The sequence below is a fragment of the Dromaius novaehollandiae genome, chromosome Z, assembly GCF_036370855.1.
Source record: "Dromaius novaehollandiae isolate bDroNov1 chromosome Z, bDroNov1.hap1, whole genome shotgun sequence".
Lineage (NCBI taxonomy): Eukaryota > Metazoa > Chordata > Aves > Casuariiformes > Dromaiidae > Dromaius > Dromaius novaehollandiae.
This window is the reverse complement of record NC_088132.1, coordinates 85,094,596-85,116,628: the sequence shown is the minus strand read 5'-3', so window position 1 is coordinate 85,116,628 and position 22,033 is coordinate 85,094,596. Positions and strand designations below refer to the sequence as shown.

Here is a 22,033-nt window from a genome sequence, read left to right as displayed (position 1 = left end):
TGCGTAACGCTCCACCTGAAGCCTTCCTGCAGTCCGGGATGTGACATCAGGTTTCTCATCAATGACAGCTGGTGCTCTGCTGTTCAAATAGTATCTTTCCATTTTGTGTTCCAAATTAAAAAAAAAAAAAAAAAGAAAAAAAAAAGAAAAAGGTTTCCCTATTCTGTTTTGCAAAATTTCTTTTTAAAAAAAGTTTAGCTTTGGTTCTAATTACAAATTAAAAGATTTTCAATGCACTTTCAGGCTTTTCTTACAGCATATCTTTTGTCATTCTGCTCCCTACTTTAAATACCCACATTAGGGAAATACTTTGAAAACAGAAAATTTTGAAAAGGATCATTTTAAAGAATGACCATTTTTGCTAAAAGTCAAATAAATGCTAATTAAGACAAAGTTGCTTAGTTCCTCATTTCAGATATGTCTTTCATTAAAATATAACTCCGATAAGAGAAACAGTGAATGATGTACATGATATTCAATATGCCAAACGGTAGAGAATAATATATATCACATGGCGGGGGGGGTCATTTGTTCGTTTTACTGTCAACAGACATGCACAGTACGGATATAGGCACTTATCTTCTTTGAATGGCTTGAAAAAAGAGTGCGTTATGCAGTTCGTATACATTCACACAACTTACTGCAGAGTTATACTACTTCATAGGCGTACATTTCAATAGTCTCAGTGTTTCCAAAACAACAAAATAAAAATATACACATACCTTTTTAATGGTTTTTGTCTGCACCAGAGCAAGTTCTCTGTTCTCATCTGCTACATACAAAGAAAGTTTCACGTAGGGGTCACTGCAAAAGAAGATGTCACATTTACTGGGAATATAATTTCACGGTCACATATAACTTCGATATAAATTTGTCATTTAATATGGATAAAATAGTAATAGCCCTGAGCACTTCTAGTAAAAATATTTTTACTGAAAAAAAGCGATTGCGATAAACTACTAAACCATTTAAAATATATGTCTGAATACGCTCAATTAGATACTGACTACAGCATTACAGATAATTTAACTCGCTGCTTTCTCCCACCGCTGGGAACAAGCTGCACACGACTTCTGCTTGCTTGCACGCACGAAGCGGTCCCATCAAATCATGGACCAAGGCAAAATCTGAGCCACGAGTTTTAGCTAAAAGCGATTCACTGTGAACACTCAAGGTTGATAGGGAAGGGGACGGGGGACATCTTTATGGAAGAAGTGGTTCTAACGTCACTGCACCCGAAAACCGAGCGGAGCTGGTGCCAGCGGCGACCGGGGTGGGGGGCCGGGGGGTTCGGGAGCGGTGCTCCCAGCAGGCTCCCCCGCGTGCGGCTCTGCCCACCGCACACAAACCCCGCTGTGGCTTTTTAGGCCTTTCTCGTTGCCAGGCTGATCACAGAGGTATCATCAAGGTTTGCACAAACACTTCAGCCTCCAGGCAAACCCAATTTCCAAGGTCGATGAAGCAGAGCGAATATCGAATTTGCAGCCAAAGGGTATAACAACATCTCCCTCAATCCCTACCGAGTAGCAAGCAGAACCGCTAGAGCTGATCTCCATTAGATTTTATCCACACGCAGGGAAACTCTCATCCAAAGCGCCAGAACCAGCTAACGTAGATGAACTGGGCCTCAGACCTTCCTTCCATCTTTCCAGGAAAGAGAAACCGTGCAGCTGTGCAGGCCAGACTCTGCGCTGACACCTGAGACGTAAGCGGTGCCGCTAAAGGAGGTTACGCGTCAGCCGACCTCCGGGTGCTCATCGCTGCTGCCTTGCTGCAAGGTTCCACCCCCCAAAAAGAACGAGTGCAATTAAGTCGAAAAGTGGTGCTTGAGGCCAGCAGCTCTTCACAGCCAGCTCACACCAGAAGATTCTGCCCACTTAAACAGATCTCCCAACACAGCCCATCAGCACCACAGGGCCCGAAAAAAACACTGCCGGAAGACCAATACCACAGCATGATGGACTGACACCGATTTAATCTTTGATATTGGGCGAGCACTGCATCACGGGGAGCGCTGGAGAAACCATGGATATGCATGGAGAAAATCAGAAGCATAAATTACCAAATTTTTGCCTGCTTCTGGTACAGTCCTTATCACATAACAAAGCTTAGAACAAAAGCAGATTTAATAATGAAGATTTCCACTGTTGTTCCTAACTCTAAAACAAGGCTTATGAAGAAATGATTACTTTCTTAAATGTAAGGCTTGTAAGGAAAACCTAGCCCAGCAGAAAGGAAGGTTGCCAACATCTTCTACGGAAACCTTACCTGGGGGCTTTCAGCGCTGCAGGGCAAAAACTACGCCATAACTGAAGACTTTACGGCGACTTTACGGCGACTACGGAGCAGCTGTTCCTCTAAAGGCACAAACCTACTTTTGTGAGGATCCACAGAGTACTCTAACAAACCACCAGCCAGAATTAGGGAAAAATGGGTATTGAAAATATACAAAGATTTTTAGTAGTCTTTATGCATATATCAATTTATTTCCCTCCTTGTGAGGAAAATCATGCATTTACAGAGAGGTTAAAGTGCATTAACATGGAATTACACTTTTTTCCTGAAATGATCCTTACTTACACAGTTCGAGAAAAGAGTGACTGCGATTCATCTCAAATGTACTAACTGGGAGTGGGGGGTGAAGCACGACGCAGAAAATAACCCACTAGGAGCAGATTTCCGAGAGCGCTGCTGCCAGCCCCTCCAACGCACGGCAGCCCGTCCCCAGCGGCACGGGCTGCGCAGCCCCACGCCAGCAATGGGACGAGGGAAAACCACCACCCTTCCCCCAACTCCTAATATTTTCGTCACACAATACAACTGCTTTTTCATGCTGGCAGCTGCCTCTTCATGTAAATGATAGTTTTACTTGTTAGCTCCGCCAGACTGTGATGCTTAAATATCACATATATGCAACAATATTTTTTTAAGTGACTGCCTAAAATGAAGAGAGAAAACTACTTTCCAAATTCCAGGTGTTTCAGCTATATCACCTTTCTGCCATCTGACTAGTCTCAGGTGCACAGCTGCCTAAAGAATAAGATAACTCCAAGCAAACGCGCTGAGCAGAAGCAGTTACAGCCTGCGGGACCACATCTGCCCGCTGCACATCTGCCCACTGCACATCTGCCCGCTGATCAGACTTGTCGTCTCTCAGCCTTCTGTTATGGGAAAGCCCTGAAGATAGGACACTGCACTAGATAAAACTGTATCATTATATTTTAATGTATTTATGCATATATTTTATATTACATATTTTATTTTCTATTTTAAAACATTTCTGTAAAACTAAGGTAACAAGACCTGTACAATGAACTACATTGAGAATTTACACTGTTAACTGCCGCGTGAGCAGCAGCTTCTGTTCGCGTTCTCCAACACTTCACTGTAAATCATTTAACAGATGTATTGCCTATAGCTTCTCATTTAATCATATTTCAAAGGAAAAAAAAACATGGCAAAAATGGGAGTCATATTATCCCATAACAAAACTGCACCAGAGGTGATAATAAATAAATTGCCTGTTTCCAACTTGTAGCAACAACAAATTACGAAAAGTCTCCTTTTACAGGACTTACAGACTTGCAAGGTGTTACATCAGTAAGGATTAATACTGAATTTACAAAGTGCCGGCACTGTTACCGGTCACTGGAATTGTTCCTGAGGACTTTCTGCATGGCGTTGGTTCCTCTGCCAACGCACACCGCACTGATTCCCGCCTTCACCCCCAGCGCGACACCACAGCTCACCGCTGCACCGCCCTCACCTCCAGCTACACACAAAGAGACGTAACCCCAGCTCAGCCCTCACAAAAACAGCTATATATTTTTACATATATAGATAGATAGGGAGAGAGAGGACCGGAAATCGTACAAAGTCAATTTTCAAGTAAATGAAATACAAGAAACCATGCTGTCACTCTTCAGATGTTAAAAGGGCTCTTCCAATCCCCAAATTTGCTTCCCCCGTACACCTCCAAAGCTGGAAAGACGCTGCTTCCTCTGCAACGCCGGGAGGAAGCTTTAAGAGGAGCATCCTGGAAAGGCCTGCTCCATCGGCAACAGCAAAACCAGAGCTATTCGGGTGCTGTCACCAATTCGCAGTGGGAGGAGAGCAATTAGGAGATGGATGTTACTACAGCAAATTTAATTAATTCTGCCCAAAGGGAACCATTAAACTGTTCTTCCAACTCACAGTGCAAAGCACTTTAACAGAGGACAGCAAGTTACCCTCCAACCTAAGAGAGTGAAAGGGGAAGACTCATTACAATAAATGCTTTTTTCCCTTTCTTCCTCCCCAACCAATGAACCAAGAAGGTACTCTTCATCTCCCGCACTGGTAACATGACTGACGCCTAAAGAGAGCCATGGCAACTCAGCAGACTACTCGCTCCAGCAGTAACAGCTGGCAGGAGCGAGCCAATAATCAATTACACAGCTTTTGTTAAAAACACATTTCCAAAATGTGATCAGTATTTCCACACCTAATTAAAGCAGCTGTGGGGTGTCACCATCTTTTAAAACTTCCTCCCCTAATATATGTATTAAGGAACTTAATTCATTTATGATGATAGGTAATCATAAAGAATAAACTTAAAATAATTCTTATGCTTTTCAGACATCTTCCATGAAACCTTGCTAATTTATCATAAAAAAATCATGAGGGAACATCCATACAGAAATCTGAAGGTCATACACCTCTTCAAGTGTTCTTCTCAAGGTGAATAGCAACATTATTGTCCAAGGACAGAAGCGTGCTAGGGCAGCATGCTGCAACTATAAACACTTCCATAACTAAACACCAGAACTAACACAAAGATCAACCTCTGAGAAAGAAAACTGGAAATAATCTGCATGAGGTTACAAGTAAAAAAAAAAAAAAAAAAAAAAAAGGTCACAGTCCTCCTGCCCAATTAAAAAAGCCAAACAACATGCTTAGCAGCAGCAAATCATGAGTAAAAACTGCAGTAACAGCTTACTTGCTTTCTCTCTACTCCACGTGAACCACTCTGATATCAAAATTAAATAATCGCCCAGATGCAAACCTCAGAGCTATCTACCCAAAGAAGGGGTCAGGACTCCAGAAAGGACAAAATCACGTGGACTGCTAAATACGGCAGGACTCCGCCACGGGGGAGCTCTCCCAGCAGAAGTGATTCTGCAAAACTCAGCAGGATGAACACAGCTTCCTGCTGCGTGCCCGAAAAACACAAAAATGCCCATGTAGTTCTGCAGGGGAACTCCTAAAGGATTGCAACATGATTAAAAAGTATGCCCAGCACTCACCATCTGGTGCTATAAATTGGGTATTCAGAGATAAAAAATTTATGCAGCCTAGTAATAATAACTGGCTACTACGCAAGCTAGAAGAATGGTACAATTTGTTTAAAAACCAGATAAACACACACGCTACATGAAAATTTAACGTGCATTTTGTTTGTTAAATTAGGGGCATCACTACTTCAACAGTTCAGCTTGGCACTCCGCATTCAAATACAAGAGCGGCCAAATACTTAACATAAATAATCTAGGTTGAGATACCTTCATTCATCAGGCTCAAGACATTTTGTATTAAGGTGTGGTTAGCAAAATTACAACATGAAAAAGGACTATTTTTAACGGATATAGATGAAATCTCAATACGCCTGTTTGCACCAGCCATCGTTCTAACTAAAGATCGCAAAGTTGGGTGTACACCAGTGACTAACCCCCACAGTTTGATTTTTCAGTTATTCTGAAAGATCTTGCTGTTCTGGTTGCAAATACACTTTGTACTCTGCCTCAGGCTCTGGCACTTCATCTAAGCATCACAAAATACATATAGGGATTTTTATCCCATCTGAGTGTGAGGCCACTTTTTATTTTCAGAGGATTATACAGTGAACATCCCTTTCACCCTCTGAAACGTCAGAACATTTTTACTTATCCTTACCACCAGTTTTACATGGAATACTTGCTTCAATCCATCTACAGTCATGGTTATATTTTCTTTATAAAAAGGAAAAAAAAACCCTCCTATCATCATGAATTTTAACCTCATGTAAAAAATGGCATGTTCTTCTCAGAAAACTAATACAGGAGCCAAAGCTATTTCACTCTGTGCAGTTAGATGGTACAGCAGGATCGTGATTTCCAGGAGACCCACAAACACACGACTCTCCCCTGCAACGTCAGGCTCAAGGGGCCCTTTCAGCCTGCAGAGAGGGAGAGGAATCAAACTCGGCTGTTCGGAGGTAAGCCCACCTGAAGCAAGAAGTACTGCGTAACAAATAGATAAATAAGTAAAAGCACAGTTAAGGACCTTAAGGGGCTGTGAAATGAAAGTTTTAAATGCAAACCCTGCCCAACACAAGAAAACTAAGATTGATTTGGATTCACAGAAGTATTTAGGTGTGCTTGGGGATCCAGGCCTTATTTCAGTCTTAACTGAATGTGGCACTCAAACCCCTGGCCCAGAGCGCAGTCTTAGCTGGCCCGAGTCTCCCCGGCTGCTGAAGGAGTTCGCCCATCCCCTCCTTCATCCTCCTCCACCCTGTTCCTGCACCAGTGCTAGTGAGGCAGATCAGACGGCTGATGCGACTGAAAAACACCACTGCGGAAACAGCAGCAGTAATAAGGACAAAGTATGAGTTTTCAGATAAAATCGCTCCCAGAAGGGAGGGAGACCGAGATACACAGCCGGGGTAAGGGGAGGGTAAGACCTCGCTTCCAGTGAAGCATGGACTCAGATCTCCTAAAGGCAATTGTGAAGCCTCACCCTTAGATACTTCTGGAACTGAAGCCCAGAAGTTATTATTTTGACAGCAATTCTACTGCACAGGACACGGACAGCCACCCATGAAATGGGGGGGATGAGGGGGGATTACATGGGCAGAGGTGGACCTACATCCAAACACAGCAATCCTAGCTACGTAGACCAGAGAAACGTGAGGGGCCTCGAAGAACAAACCACTTTTAGTACTAAGTAAGTGGGAATAATGCCCTCCCGGGTTCAAAAGAAGATACCAGCCCATACTCGGGCAATGCTGTTTTCATCAGCCCTTAGGAAGATTAGAATTTCTTCATCATGAAATATACTGAATGATAATCTGTCTACAGAAGCTGAGGAACTGCCAACGTGGCTATAGTTTCTTTTGTAAGACTTTGTTTTAAAACATTCTGTAAGGGAATTTTGTCTTAAATGAACAAACCATTGGAGCATCTGCCTGCTAGGGGCTGAAACAGGACAGACCGAGTCAATACAGAGCTTTCTACTAAACTCTGCCAGCAAAGCTCCCGCTCCCGAGGGTAACTGAGGCTGGAATTGATCCACATAAACAAACAGTCCTGAAGATGTAGTCATGTGCATTTGTTTACTTGAAATGAAGACGTAGTGTGACAGATACTTTAAGGCAACATAATTCTACGCCGCACCAAGCGAAGCAGCCTCATGTCTCCCTCTACCCCCAGAGGCTTGTTCTGGCCTGCTGCTGCCCCTTCTTCAGGGCAGGGCATCTCCGCACGGAGCTGCGCGCCGGCACAGTCCGGAGGCGGGATCCGGCCGACAGGCGAGGGGCAGAGCGGGAAGGCGAGGCTGCCTTCCAGCCCAGCCAGCACCCAGCTCGGCCCGGGGCAGAGAGCAGGCGCAGCAGAGGCCGGAACGAGCATCAGAGGAAGGGCAGAAACATCTGCGTCAAAACATCATCTTCACATTTTCTAAAGTCTACCACCTGACTTATTAACAAACAGAAAACACAGTACTCATTAGGGACATCTTAAAGCCACATGGAATGCATTGCCAGCTTCTTTATTTATTTTTTTAAATAGCAATGAGTATTTAATAAGAGAAAGAAACAAGACCTGCTATTTAGCATGCATGGCTTCTTACCCAGAAGCCGACACTGATGTGGTTTGCGGACAGCTGACAGAAAAAGTTGCTTCAGTCCTGTTAAATGCTTTCGGTACTGATAAATCCAGCATTTCATTCAGAACTCTGGAAGCTGCAGCTGCCTGAACAGATCTGACATGTTGTCACTTTTTTTTCCTGTTCTCCGAACTCATGATCTGTCCTGAACGGCCGTAAATCTTCTCCGTGTGAAAGAAGAGCTTCCTGTAGCTCCAGGAACCAATACAAGAATCAAACTCACACAGCAACAGTGAGAGACAGCATCTCCTTCTCACAGTGTAGCTTCCAGGTCAAAATTTCCTAAAGGAGTTTAGTAACCTGAAGAACAAGTACTTCACATGCAACTTTATCAGAAAACAAGAGGACATACATAACAGATACCAAAGAACACTGAGTTTATATTTTTTCCCCCCCACTTAAAGTTAGCTCTAACTAGAAATACTGTGGTTTTTATATTAAGTTGCTCCTCTCACTTCACAGATCTTGCTAACCCAGCACGGGCCTACAGAAAATCATCGTAGTTCTGCCTTCGTTATGACGCAGTATCATGGTAGTCACGTTGGGCTGGCAGGGGCTAAAAACAGACACTTCCAGAATCATGAGTCTGGGTATCTTTCGCATCCAGATACAACCGAAATCAGAAATTATTTTCAGTCATCATATACGCTAGTTCTTAGTTTAAGATATTGCACAGAAGCCGAGTGCTCAAGGAAGCCTTTCGGGCAATCCTCTTGAGCTACATCTTTGCCTGGACAACACCGGGTTCTCACGTTAGCCAACCTGAAGGCAGGCAGGCCTTGGCGAAGGCAGGGCAGCTCAGCATCGCTTCAGGGTTTCAGGCTGCTCCGCTAGAGGCCGGGTTCCCTCAGATCTAACCTCAGGGAAGACAAAGTCCACACCAAGTTGAAGTACAGCAAACTAAATTGTTTTTAAACCAGTAGATCTTAAAACTCTTAAGCCAGCCTACAGTTTTAGCTCTCAGAAAAATAAGGTCAAATGCTAAAACATTGCATGCTACAGTGAGTAACACAGGGAACGCCTAGCTCTCTCCTCAAAGCTTTTGTGTAATTCCAATACAAACGACTCTCAGTTATCTCTGGGCCTTTTTTTGTACCAGGTTGAACATTAACAGTACCACAGGTACAGGGACAGTCTAGCCACGCACACACAAATAGGGGACCCCTCAACCCAGGAAAACAGCTGGAAATGGAGTTTACCGAGCAGACAGGACAGACCGACCAAGCGCAGGGCACGGCCACACAAGCTTACTGACCCGCAGCCCGTTGCAGGCCAGCAGCCCCTTTTAGCCCCTCATCCCTCCATTTTCCCATGCCTGTTCCTCCCCAAACTGCCCTGATCCCCCCGTCCCCTCTCCTTTGCTTCTGCCTTCAGCCTCCCACAGCAAGTCCTGTGGGCTCCCCAAACGCTGTCCCCTGCGTCCCGCACCCTCGGCTGCGACCCCCTCGGTCCGTGGGGGGATCCGGAGGCCTCTCCTGGGACCCCTCGCGGGGGTGTCCCCGGCCCGTGGGGCTGATGGTCTCCTGGGACAGCCCGGGGTGCCGGCTTCACTTCTCTGACCGCCTTATTGGGGCTGCCCTGCCTGTCACTGCGCCGCCGGGCTCCTCCGTGCGTGTGGAGATGGGTTTTTTTATTACATAACCCAACAGCATCCAGGCAACACAAATATTTAACGTGCCTTTTCCCCAACCATACCTCTTTTCAAAATACTGCTGAAGTTACATGTCACATTTCCATGAAGACTGCATTTCTCTCCCGTAAAATATCTGACTAATCATTATGAAAAAAACTGTTACACAAAACTTACAAAAATGATAGGCTACCACGGATATTTAAGCATCTCCATAACGAAAATGCATGAGATGAGGTGCCTTCCAACAAACTGAATTCACGGGGTGTTCATAGGCCTCTAACTGCAAACGCCATGCCACTATTTTGGAAAAGTAACAGCCATTAAAGTCTTATCAAAACATTCGGATAGCCTAATTGTGATAATACGCAACGGAAACATAATGTGCATCCATCACCAGAACACCTGCTATCAGATGCTGACTTAGCTTAGGAAAACCCCAAGCCCTACCTAGCCTGCCTTTCCAGATTTGCAGAAAGGATAACAACTGAAATACAAGCAAAGAAAACCAAAGGCTTGGCACTTCAGAAGGCCTCTGAAGTGTGTAACTGCAGTCAGGCTGCCTGCACTTCTCATGGGAGACTGCTGCTGCGGAAACAGCTCAAGCCTCATCTCAGGGATTTTACCCAAACGGCATTTTAAAAGCAGTTAGTAATACTTATCTCTATTGGTGAGCAGCCTGTTAAAAGGCAGTTTTTAAATCTGACTAGATCGGTCAACGGTCAAGATTTGGTGGCACAAATCACCACACTGTCTCTCGCATGGTTTTACCATAGGGTTCCTAATACCTACACACGACCGATCTAACGGACCCACGGCAGCACCCCCCTGCCCTACCCACTGCAAGCTGCAGCGGACGTGAGCCGTGACGGCGGGGCCATCCGCGAAGGCCTGGCTGAGCGAGGGAAGCCAATGGCTAGACGCAGATCCAGTAAGGTCAGAGAGCAGCGAAGGCACAACCATGCTGTGTGCCTGAAAGCATGCATGTCCCATGGGAAGAAGTGGCCATGCAAACTACCACAGCAATTAATGATACTGGGGGAGACAGAAAGGGGAAGGATAGTGTAGACACTTGAGACCCTTGAGCACCATTAAGGAATTTGCTTATTATCAAAACACTGTTTACTGAGAACTGAAAGAGAGTACACTGATTCTACCAGGCTCCAAGAATCAACCAGAACTGAATCAAACACAATCCAGCAGGATACGTATATCTGTCTCCCAACAACAACATCTGCAGAAAGCTTTATAACCCTTGCTGTTAGCTCAGTTCTGGATGGTAGATATACTGGATACACCGGCATGCTGCACCTATTTAAGGCAAGAACACGCGTGAATACTCCTGTCCTCTCCCAAACTCTGGGATCCTCCCAACCCAAGATCATAGAACAAATTAGCATTCAGGGTAGTATTTGCTCCAAACCTGGTAACACTAAGGAGGAAGATGACTAAGTTAAACAATACCCAGGGGATTATCAAAAGACCTTTCGAAAAGGAGGAGAGGTTGGCTTGAAAACAAATATAAAACAAGCATGAGAATTTGTAACAGCGGGGTAAGAAAAGTGGGAACTGAGCAGCTGTTAAAATGTGGTCTGACAGTGCTGGAAGCTGCTGCTCTGGCACCACCGCCACCATCCGGGTTGCATGTGTGCGTGATCGGACCTTTTGGGCACTAGGTGTAGAAGGGTGTTCAGAAATTTACAGGTGTTCGCTCACACTGTGCAAGTGTCAGTTATCGTGGCTTATCTGTTGCACTGCTGATATTAACCCTGAATGTATACTTCATTGACTGCCAGTTATTTACATGTCGTTAATCAAACAAATAAGTTGATTTGCTCCTGCTCCGAGTTGATCATTTTTTCCCTGCGACACTCTAGTTGTCATTAAATCATTGCTCCAGTGCAGGCCACTGCAAGCAAGTTCAGGGGAGGGCCATCAGGATGGTCAGGGGGCTGGAGGACTTGCCCTGAGGAGAGGCTGAGGGAACAGGGCTTGTTCAGCCTGGAGAAGGGAAGGCTTTGGGGGACCTAACAGTCCAGTGCCTACGAGGAGGTCATCAAGGAGATGGAGCCAAGCTCTTCACAGTGGGGCATGGCAAGAAGAGGACAAGCAGTGGGCATAAATTCAAAAAAGAGGTTCAGACTGGAGATAAGGAGAAACCTTTTCACCATGAGGACTCACGCAGAGGTACAGGCTGCCCAGAGAGGTTGTACAGTCTCCATCCTTGGAGCCCTTCAAAACTTGACTGGATAAAGCCCTGAGCCACCTGGTGTCACCCCACAGCTGACCCTACTCTGAGCAGGAGGTTGGACTAGGCTGAATTTTCCTATGATCCTATGATCATATTGAATTAAAAATATTAGCACTCATTGATTCTAGAATCAGTTTTTAAAAACACACATGAAAACACTTCATACTTCTTCCCTACCATCATTTGAAGATCTCTGTACCCAATGTATTTCAACACAACTTAGAATTAACATCCCAGTTCTTGCCCCAAATGTAAACTTTCAAACATTGTATACGGCTTAATTTAGATTATGCTTTAGACAGAAAATAGTTAAAATACTGAATATTTAAAAGTATAAGGGTGCTCAAATTGCCTGAGCTTTTTTTTTCCATGAGTAAATCAGACAAAGAAATATTGCTGAATACCTTGAGTAATCATACAGCAACTTATTCTTTAATCCAGTGCACTTGCCCCCTTTTTCAATTTTGGTGCCCCTCCTCGGTTTCCAAGCACCTTTAATTACATCTGGCTCCTCTGCACTGCGTGTTTCAGCAAGCCAACCGTGCAACATTGTGATCGTTCTCTGACAAATTTCTCAAGTAACATGACAGTTTCCAACGGTCATAAATATAGTTAGGCAATTCTTTGCATTGCAGTTACATAAACTCCTGATGACTAGAATATATCTGACTAATATTAAACTTCCTTGTGTTTGGAAGTCTATAAATATATGGCTAAGCTTTTCAGAAACTTGTTACTTAGAATCAGGCTCAAATTATAACAACTAAGTTGGTTGTAAATAACTAAGTCCAAGGAAAATAAGTAGTTCAATTTTTAAATGCTTCTAATTCAGCAGTTCCAGATGAAATAAATGGGTTTGCATGTCTGCAGAAGGACAAGGGTCATTTGTCTGAAATGACTGCAGAATTACAGCACTATTAGCACAGCAAGGACATTAAGACAGTCTTACAGGATCCAATATCAATTTTCCCAAAAGGACTGCAGAAAATTGGTAAGACCTGTCAGAAAACCTGTGGTTGTTAACATTAAAATAAGAGCTATCAAGAGTAATTTATACCTTAACCTGCCTATTCATCCTGAATCACTCATTTCTTTAAAATTAAATTCAGGAGAAAATGCAGAGAGCTTTAAGCATTTGGCAAACAACACTTTCCTATTCTTGGGGCCAAGAAAAATATCTATTACTCAACAATTCTTCTTGTTAACTTTCTCAATAAATCTGCATTTGTCATGTAACAAAATCATTATTAGCAGGCTCTGACTGCATTCAGTTAAATAGGGGGAGGATGGAAACATCCACTGCACTGCCTTTAAGTGTTCCAAACATTTTGGTGCGTAGTAATCTCAAACCTGCTCCTTGCCAATAACTTACAATTTGCAGATCTCTTGCTAGCATTACAATCTGCTTGACCAGAGGAGAAAGTCAGAAGGGACTGAAATTCTTAAGGAACACTAATAAGCCTTCCATTTCGGAAAGCAAACAAACAAAAAGCTAAAAACCCTCTGTTCCAGAGTGCGTGCACACCACGGCTTTGAACCCCTCTCTCAACCTGCTGACACCTTCCTGCAGGGAATTAAGGTGGGGTGGCTGAAAGACCTAACTCCCCCAAAGCGTGGCTTGCTCCTGCAGCAGCGCTGGCTGAGCTGTTCCCAGCCCAGCTCCCCAGCAGTCCCAGCGTGCTCCTGAACCAGCAGCCTGGCTCACCCAGACACCCCAGGCTGCGGAAGGCAGCTGACCAGCGGGTGAGCCACACGCCGCAGCAAGGCTGCTGCCAGGTGGGCAGACAGACACCCGGCCAGGAACCCCCTCAAGCAAGTCACCGCAAACAGCGTGTCAAGGGCCTTGGAGAAGACCCGTCCCACCTCCTCGCTGCAGCCACAGAGCCTCCACGCTCCAGCCACAGCTTCCTAACCAGGCTGCCCTCTCCATTGCCACCGATACTCATCCAGCCACCACCTCGCAGCACCGGATGTCTAACAGAAACTGGGATAGGAAAAAACATGTTGCTCATAGCAGTGCTAGCCCAGGAATGAGGGTGCCAGCCCAGGACCTTGTGACTCACACTTGCAGGCTCCTTTGCCTCAGCTCTTGCGTGACCTTCAGCAAACCTCTCCCCTCTGCACTCTTCATTGCTGAAAAGCACATGGAGAGGCACGCAATGTGACCGAGTTCAGCAGGGTGTCAAGCAAAACCAAGCCAACTGCTATCACCAGGAAAACGCCGCTGTCTGTTGTTTCTAATCTCTACAGCTGACAAGTATACCAGAAATCATGAAATACCAATAGGTTTCCACAGAAACCATAAACACATACAGCCACACCAGGCCTTAATAAATTACAACTGTGTCTCCCAAAGAGAGAGGCATAATACCTGGAGAATGACGCAGGTCTCCAATTTCTGATTATGAAGAAGTCTCAGCACAGAGCAGATGGGAGATGTCCGTGGAAGGAACACCACAGAACTTCCCCGAGAGCAGTAAATCTGCCAGGAGAAACTAAACAAGCAACCAAGTAAAAGGAGATAGACAAGCAGAGACTTCCTAGAAAGCACACACAGTAAAAGCATTGAGCAAATCAGTAAAGAAATCAAAGCATGGGAAAACAAGGAAAGAAGCAGATCCGGAATTAAGTATATAACTACATTAGTGAAAAAATATAAGAAGATCTCCCACAGAACAGACACTAAGTGTCAAAGCAGCACTGCAGGAACTTCACAGGGACAGACTGTATCCTGATGTCCCATCCAAAAGCAAGTATTCTAGGTGAATTTAGCTACCTTGCAAGGCAGAACCGACACAGCAGCTTTATTAGAAGGTAGATCAGTAAAACTGTTAAAGGAAAAACTGCAGAAGAAAATATAGCATTGATCTGTTAAAAGCCATTGGGAGAAATTGTTCTCAAAGAAAGTATAAAAAAAGCTTATGCAGCACTCCTGATGGCCACAATTCTGAAAGTGATTTAAAAGTTCTTTCACTGTGCTTTAAAACTAAGTTGTAAATCCAGCAATTCATTCCACAGAGCCTTTTCAGCATCAAACTGACTGGAATCAGTTTTGCTTTGCATCAGGCTTTAAAACTGTGAATGTTAGATGCACTTAAGGGCATGAATTTAAGGGCATGACATGGATGAGGTGGAAGTGACCCTTCAGTTCAGGCAGCTGACACCACACACCTGACAGCCATGTCTGCACTAACAACAACAGCCTGCCCTTCCTCGCAGAACTTGCTGAGCAGAAGCTCTGAGGACGAGTGCTGGTTTTATCTCGGGAAGGGATCAAAACATTAAGTGAAGAAATGCAGCAAAAAATACAAGTAGCAAACTATAGAAAGCTTGATCAATACACATGGTTTTATCAATACTGATGATAGAAGGTGATCTTAATGAAACTTGCCACATGAAAAATGGACAAAACCACGGACCTCTACAAAGCTGTGGATATAGCTGCTATCTCAGTGAGGACACACAGCGCTATTCTAGTAGTGTCAGGCAACGACTGAGAGTGGATCTAGAGAAGGACACAGAAGTCAGGCGGCTGGGGGCAGTACGGACAGCAGCTGCACCTTGGTTTCACAGGGGCTGCTTGCAGCCCCAGGGGCACCGACAAGGAAAGGTGACAGACCCACGGAGACGCGGGCCAGGGCCCTGAGCAAGAGCCTGGCCACTACAGAGACGACTCGATTGTGCGTTAGGGCATAGTAAACCTAGGTTTAGTGGAACAGAAAGTGATGCTATCGTATCCTGCTTATCTGTAAAGATATTTCTTGAGCTGATTTTATAAAGTCAATTGGGAGGAAAAAACATGAAGGGGAGGTTTCCTTTACCTGCTGAGCGGCTCCTTCCTTTCAGCCAGCGCTGAAGAAATTATACCGAAGAGCCATGCTCAGGCGCAGCCATGATAAAACGCAGCAGCGTAATAAAAACGGGGCGGGGGAACACCCCTGGGTGCGGCGATGGAGGCAGGCACGGCTATACCCAGGGCCCAAAAGCTTACATGGTTTTTAATGCTTTGAATTCCTATGCTTGACAGCGTCATCATCTGCTAAAATCATAAGGCAGCAGACATATTCCATATGTATTATTCACCATTAAAAGGACTTTGCAGAATTTTAAAGTCTAGTTTTTGTAAATAAAGAGAACGAGCACAGTTGTTAGTATAGTAGTGATCGGAGGTGAATGAGAGTTGATTTCTTAAACATCTATCTACAATATTCCTCTTCACAAAATCCTCAAAAGAACAAAAAAAGATCTAATCTTTCCTGAAATGATTTGCCCAAACCTAGCGGGAAAGCCAGCGCCTGCTCAGACCAGCAGCACTTTGCCGCGGGTAGATGTTGTTAGGGGAACACGCTGGAACCCCAGGGACACCGCGTCACTGACAACGATACAATCACAAATTAGGACAAAGAGCATTTGGCAGAGCAATAGCCATGAGTTTTTTTTTGAGGGCTAACAAAATCCTTTTTCTGACCTTCTGCCATCCCTCAGACATTCAGAATTGTCCATTTATCATGGTTTTGCCAACTGTCTGTACTGTTTCTTAAAGCTCAAGCTCTTGAAGATGTACACTTATCTTTCATATGAATCTCAGCTTCCACTTCAGAGTGCAAGATTGCAGCTCTTGTTGTGGAGAACAATAGAAAACACTGATTTCTTAAAAACTCTGAAAATAAAAGAGCAAAGAGGCCAACACCATTTAAAAGTTATTTTCAGATTACTGTACTGCTAAGGCCCACAAAGACTTTCCTGCTTGATCACTTGAGCCTGGAATTACATTTATTGTATCTTTTTGAAACAGCATTAAAAGCAAGTCTCAAAACATCTTTTACCAGTGACCTCATTTATTATTTATTTTAAACCACAAAAGGAGGAGGAGAGCACAGACATGTGAAAGAACAATGAAACTACTAAGCCCTACACTGCTCTATTTTTATTTTAAAACCTGAAACTACCTCCCCAAACAGAAAATTTACTATCATTTGTTATGCAAGTGCATGCAAGCCAAGCTTGTCACATGAAAGCAAACTTCGCATTTCAAAATGGCCTTACTGTTTCAAAGGAAACGAGTCCTGCGCAAGATGACAACTTTGCTTTTGCAAGAAGTGCAAATACTTTCTTTTGTCTTACCCCTTTCCCTCCTCTCTTCTTCTGCATGCACAAAAGGAACTTATCAACAGCTCATGTAACTCTGTATAGAGAAATACTAATATCCTCAAATATAAAGGCAGAGAAGGCTCTTTCCTGAAGTGACATCTAAATTCAATTCTTTCCAGTCTTGAGGGAACCTCTATGTACCTACTGGTCAATTTTCATCCAACCCCCCCCCCCCCCACTTGTGCATTTTTTTTAGCACCCAGCAAGGAAGGATGTAAAAAGATCCTTCCCAAGTCCCTTAAAGGACATGCCTTCCTATTGCTGACTAATATGATGTTTTAATATTCCCCAAGACGATTAATTTCAGATTTACGTCAAGTACACTGGCAGACACTTCAGGTCACCTTCCCATGGAAGAACGCCCACAGCTCCGACTCCCTGACGCCCAGTTCTTGCAATCTACCCAGAGGAGGCAGATCTCTATTTCTGCTGCTGAGTTTTGAACTTTGAGACTTGTCAAAAGGCTTGTCCATCTCCCTTCACAGAACGAAGCGGGCAAATGTCACCCAACCTGCCTACAGCTGGCTGCAGCCTCTATAAACCCCACGCTGCCTTCTCTGCTATAAGCGGCCACTGCAACCCCTGGCTTCGACGGGTCACGGCTGGACGTAACTGAGGCAGCCCAGGGGGGAGAGACAAGTCATCTCACATCTTACCTTACTCCCGGAGAAGTCTGAAGGAAGGAGGAGAAGCAGAATGCATCTGAACTTGTCTTACACTACTGCATCTAAATTTGAGAGAACTCTGGACAGAGTTCATCCGCCCTTGTCCTCTCCTCGCCTGGCGCAGAAGCACGCCAGCCTGCCACTTTCCAGGCCTGACTGCCTGAAGACAGACGGGCAAAAGGTACCGATACGGACAGACGTATACCAGCACAGTTAAACCAGCCAGAACTCACCTGTCAGATTTTTTTTTTTTTTTTAAACAACGTATTTAAATGTTTTCCCAGTCTTAAAAAGGGGACAACATTTATTCTCACCAGAATAGCGCAAAGATTAGAAAATGCCAACACTAGCACAATAAATCCTCCCGCTTACTCACAAAGTAAACTCTAGGCTCCATTTTAGGCTGAGGTTTGCGCCTCATTAGCAGCATCTCCCGAAGTGCGAGACATGCCTCCTGGGGAGGCAAAGAGCTAACGTAGGAGGTGGCTAAAGGCCCAGAATAGCGGCACTGCATGTTTCTCCCAAACTGCTCTTTTAAACTGGCAACACTGAAGAGGGTATTATTTGAAACAGCTTTCCCAGGAAAGGGCTCAGTATTTCAAAAGCTTGGCCATGTAAGACTTTTTAGTGTTAACAGCCATGCACATAGTCTGATACAAGCATCTAAGGATACAGCTAAGCTGCAGTTACAGAAGTGGATGTGTAAGGATACTCCAGCTCTACTCACAGTAGTAAGGCAGTAAGTCCAACAGGACGCTCAGGTGAATTACAGACTGCAGTCTGTATGTGCTAGTACAGCTGCATTTCTTTCACAGCCAATACACCTTCAAAGTAATAATTCACAAATTCAAGTCAGTAACAGATACACATCTTTGAAAAGATTCATCTTAATGAGCCTCCATAAAATTATGGGAACTCCATAAATAGCAATTAACATCAGGGCTCATGCAGATTATACTTAGTGAGAGGAAGTTCCTCAAAAAGTGTTTTTCAGGATCATTTAAACACACTTAGAGATAACTGTGTGTACATGCACTAAGTTGAGCTTAAAAAGTGATCAATAATTTTAAGAGATCTCTAAGTTTTGTCTGGTGACTTTTAGATTCAAGGAGATGAGGGAAACAAAACCCAAAATACGAATGAAGATCAGTACAATAATGAGATACTTTTAAGAAAGTTTAATGGAGAGTAGTAAAAATCAGATATTATGAGGCAGAATTTCTAGAACCACTATTATTTTTAATACCCAATAACCATTTCCCCAGTGGATTTCCTCATTCCCACCACTACTGGAAGGCAGAAGTACAACAAGACCATACTGAGAATAATCACAAAGAATGCTTCGGAGCATGTTGTCTGCATTTGCTGACTGTGCCCTTTCTTCAGCATGAGCTTTCTGGGGTTCAGCTTCCTGCCCATGTCCTACAAAATGCATTACATGCTTTTCTAGAGAGAAGTAAGACAGATTTTGCTTTCAGTTATACAAGTCTCTCATTCTGTGACCAAAGCAAAGGATGAAGTGCCTGCTAACTGCACTAGAACAAAGGAACATCTGCTTTCAGGAAGGAAAAAAAAAATCCTTGCTTATTCTTTACTTAAGAGCCAAACCTGCAATCTGTTGTGTCTAAGCAACTTAAAAATCTCACCTCTCCATACTAAGTCCCAGAGCTATTTTACAGGCCTCACATATTCCTTCCAGTGTTTTATTTTCCAAAGACAGGCTCACACCTCATCTGGCACTTCCAGAAATTTAGCAAGGCTTTATTCAAAGAGCTGCTAGAGATAATGGTGACTCACATCACAGACTGCTGCAAAGAAGTGCCTGTGGGTGAAAGGGAGCTGAAAATTATATATCAAACTCCACCTACAGTGTCCCCACCTTCCTAGGCAGTTATTTCAAAAAGCTGTGTTCTAATAAAGAGTAACAAGACTAGATTCATTTTGCACTTTTCCTGTACAAAAGAACTCCCCGAGCATAAAGAAAAGGCTCAAAAGTTCCCTAAATACAACTCAACAAATTTATCTTTTTGACTTTATAAAAAAGGTGGAGGTGTAAACATATGTATGTTTCATTTTCACATTTTTGAAAAATTTTTGTGATTGTAAGCCAAAGGTAAATGAATGAGAGAACCTATATACATCAGTTTCTAGATCTGAATTCTTCCTATAATTTATTTTGAAAGTGAGACAGTAATATGCTCTAAAATCACCAGAAGAAAAAAATAAATTCAATGACACCTGATTTCTAGAATAGATAAAATTCAACACAAATTCAGGGCAACCTCTGTACCAACAAATACCACAAACAGCCGTGTTGATGGCCAGGCTCACCCAGCTCTTTAAACCACCCGACTGAGCACTGCTGCCAGGAGAGGCCGGCTCACCCTGCTCACTTGTTCCTGTGCTATCTCCTCACTTGCCAACAAACAAGTATTTGTATCTACCGACTACGGAGCAGATCCAGGAACTAACCTGGTGAAGGCTTCCCCTCCGCAGCCCCGGCTGAGGTTAACTTGGATTAGACCGAAGGGACCCAGTCACCGCAGCGCCTCGTAAACGCTTGTGCTGGTGCAAGGGAGGGAAAGAGCAGCCACGGCGGAGGAGGAGAGTCACTGGTCGTGCGGTTTTGGCTAGCGTGACGTGCAGGTCTCAGGCGAGGCTCTTCAGAGGTTACGGTGCTCTACGTCAGCCAGAAGCCCCGTGGTTTCCCTGCGCAACCCTGCTGCTGCGGCCCCATTTGTACAAGGTGGCATGGTATGAGCTACTTCATGGCACTGACGTGCAAAAAGCCATTCGGCATTTTTGCCAGCTTAGTTTGCTACTTGGCAAAGTGTGGTGTAACAAAGAGGGAAAGCGAGACCCTGGCGGTACTGACTGAGGTGGCCTAAGTTGTTGTTTCACCCCCAGAAAGCTCAGCTCACCAGTGAGGTTGTTGGCTTATCCACAAGCCACAGATCCTGCCTGCACACCGCAAGGCCACACCAGCCCCTCTGCTCTCCCCTGCCACGGGCAGGCACATGGCAGCAGGATGATACTTGACAAAAGCAAACAGGGAAAGAAAAGGAATCAGATAATTGGTCTGGGGAGTTCACTGTGGTTAAGGAATGACCCTGGTTCAAAAGGGACCAAGTTAATCATGTAGATAGCAAGAGTAATAAGCTAATTACATCAAAAACTTCGTAACCCTCTTACCTGAAGTCTGATGGTAATCTTGGTAATCTTCACTTACCAAGGTAAAACTGAAACCTGTGAGAAGCACGTTATTTTCTTGCTACTGTAGCTTGAATCTACTGGTACAGACCACAGTGAAGACCGGACTTCCAACAACCTCAGCTGAAAAACTCCTAAATTCACAGGCTTAAATTAATAAAAGAATATTTAAATTCAGGACACTTTGCTCAGTACGAGGTTTTCCGTGAAAAATAAGCAGCTGGCTATCTTCTATATAAATATATTCAGTGATCTTTATTCTGCAATGTGCTGCTAGGAAAGAAAATAATACCTCCACAGGCAGGGCTGTTTCCCAAGCTATTTCATCCCCTTCCCATACAAAGTCCTCGCCAAGAGCAAAAAGCTTTCACAATGATTGCTCCTCTTTTTCAGCACCATTCAAACCTACCCCGTGGTCTGGGAAAAAAAATCACAGGTTAAAGAGTATTAAGAAATAAGAAACATGAAAGAATAACACTGAAATGCACTCTTTCAGAGGATGCTATTTCCACCAAGCTCTGATTTCAAGGCCCATTTCTGCCTGATAGCCTTCCCTGCCTCTTTCGGAGGCAGCATCTTCCTTTTGTTTTGCACAGATGGAAACTACATGAAGTTTGCTACTGAAGATTGCAAGTGCTCCAAAGCAGCTTGTGTGCTAGTGGGAAAGAGAAGAGCACTAAGGATAGCCACACAGCCAGCCTACACTACCTTATACTGTTATCGCGAGGTCACTACTGGCAGACATTTACACGTGAGATCCCAAATAACTAAGTCCCAATGGGACAGCTTAGAACACGAAGCTCTGAGATGTGCGTCTCAAACCATACACATCATGCCAAAGCATGATATATAGTGAATACTCTGCAAGAGAAGCAACTGTATTTCTTCTATGTTATTCTCAGTGCTATCAAAGCAAATTGAAAAAACGTTGATGCAAACAAACATCCCAAAGCCAGTGATGCTACTCCTGTTTCCAACAGCTGAAGATCCAGTCTTCAGTTATTTCAGAAAAAAACACATACCAATTGTCTCAGAATTCAATGCACATGTTTCTAACCACAAGTGCCTATTTTAGCAATACCTACTTGACAGAGTGATGTCTTGTCATAACCAGTCACAGCAAGTTTCTACAGAATTCAATCAAGCACAAAATGCAAGCAAAATAAAGAACGAGAAGCCCATACGGTAATTTCTACCTGCACCTCAAAATCTGCAGCTCTTTGG

At 44.1% G+C, this 22,033-nt stretch overlaps 1 protein-coding gene across 4 annotated transcripts in view; it reads right to left on the bottom strand.

The window, feature by feature from the left end:
• The window catches only part of LOC135324877 (E3 ubiquitin-protein ligase NEDD4-like), a 197,431-nt gene that overhangs the window by 115,856 nt on the left and 59,542 nt on the right, over positions 1 to 22,033 (bottom strand). For all 4 annotated transcript variants that reach the window (XM_064501903.1, XM_064501902.1, XM_064501904.1 and 1 more), the window contains exon 3: positions 723 to 804. In XM_064501903.1, coding sequence (XP_064357973.1) covers positions 723 to 804 — 82 coding nt within the window. The remainder of the gene's footprint in view (positions 1 to 722; positions 805 to 22,033) is intronic.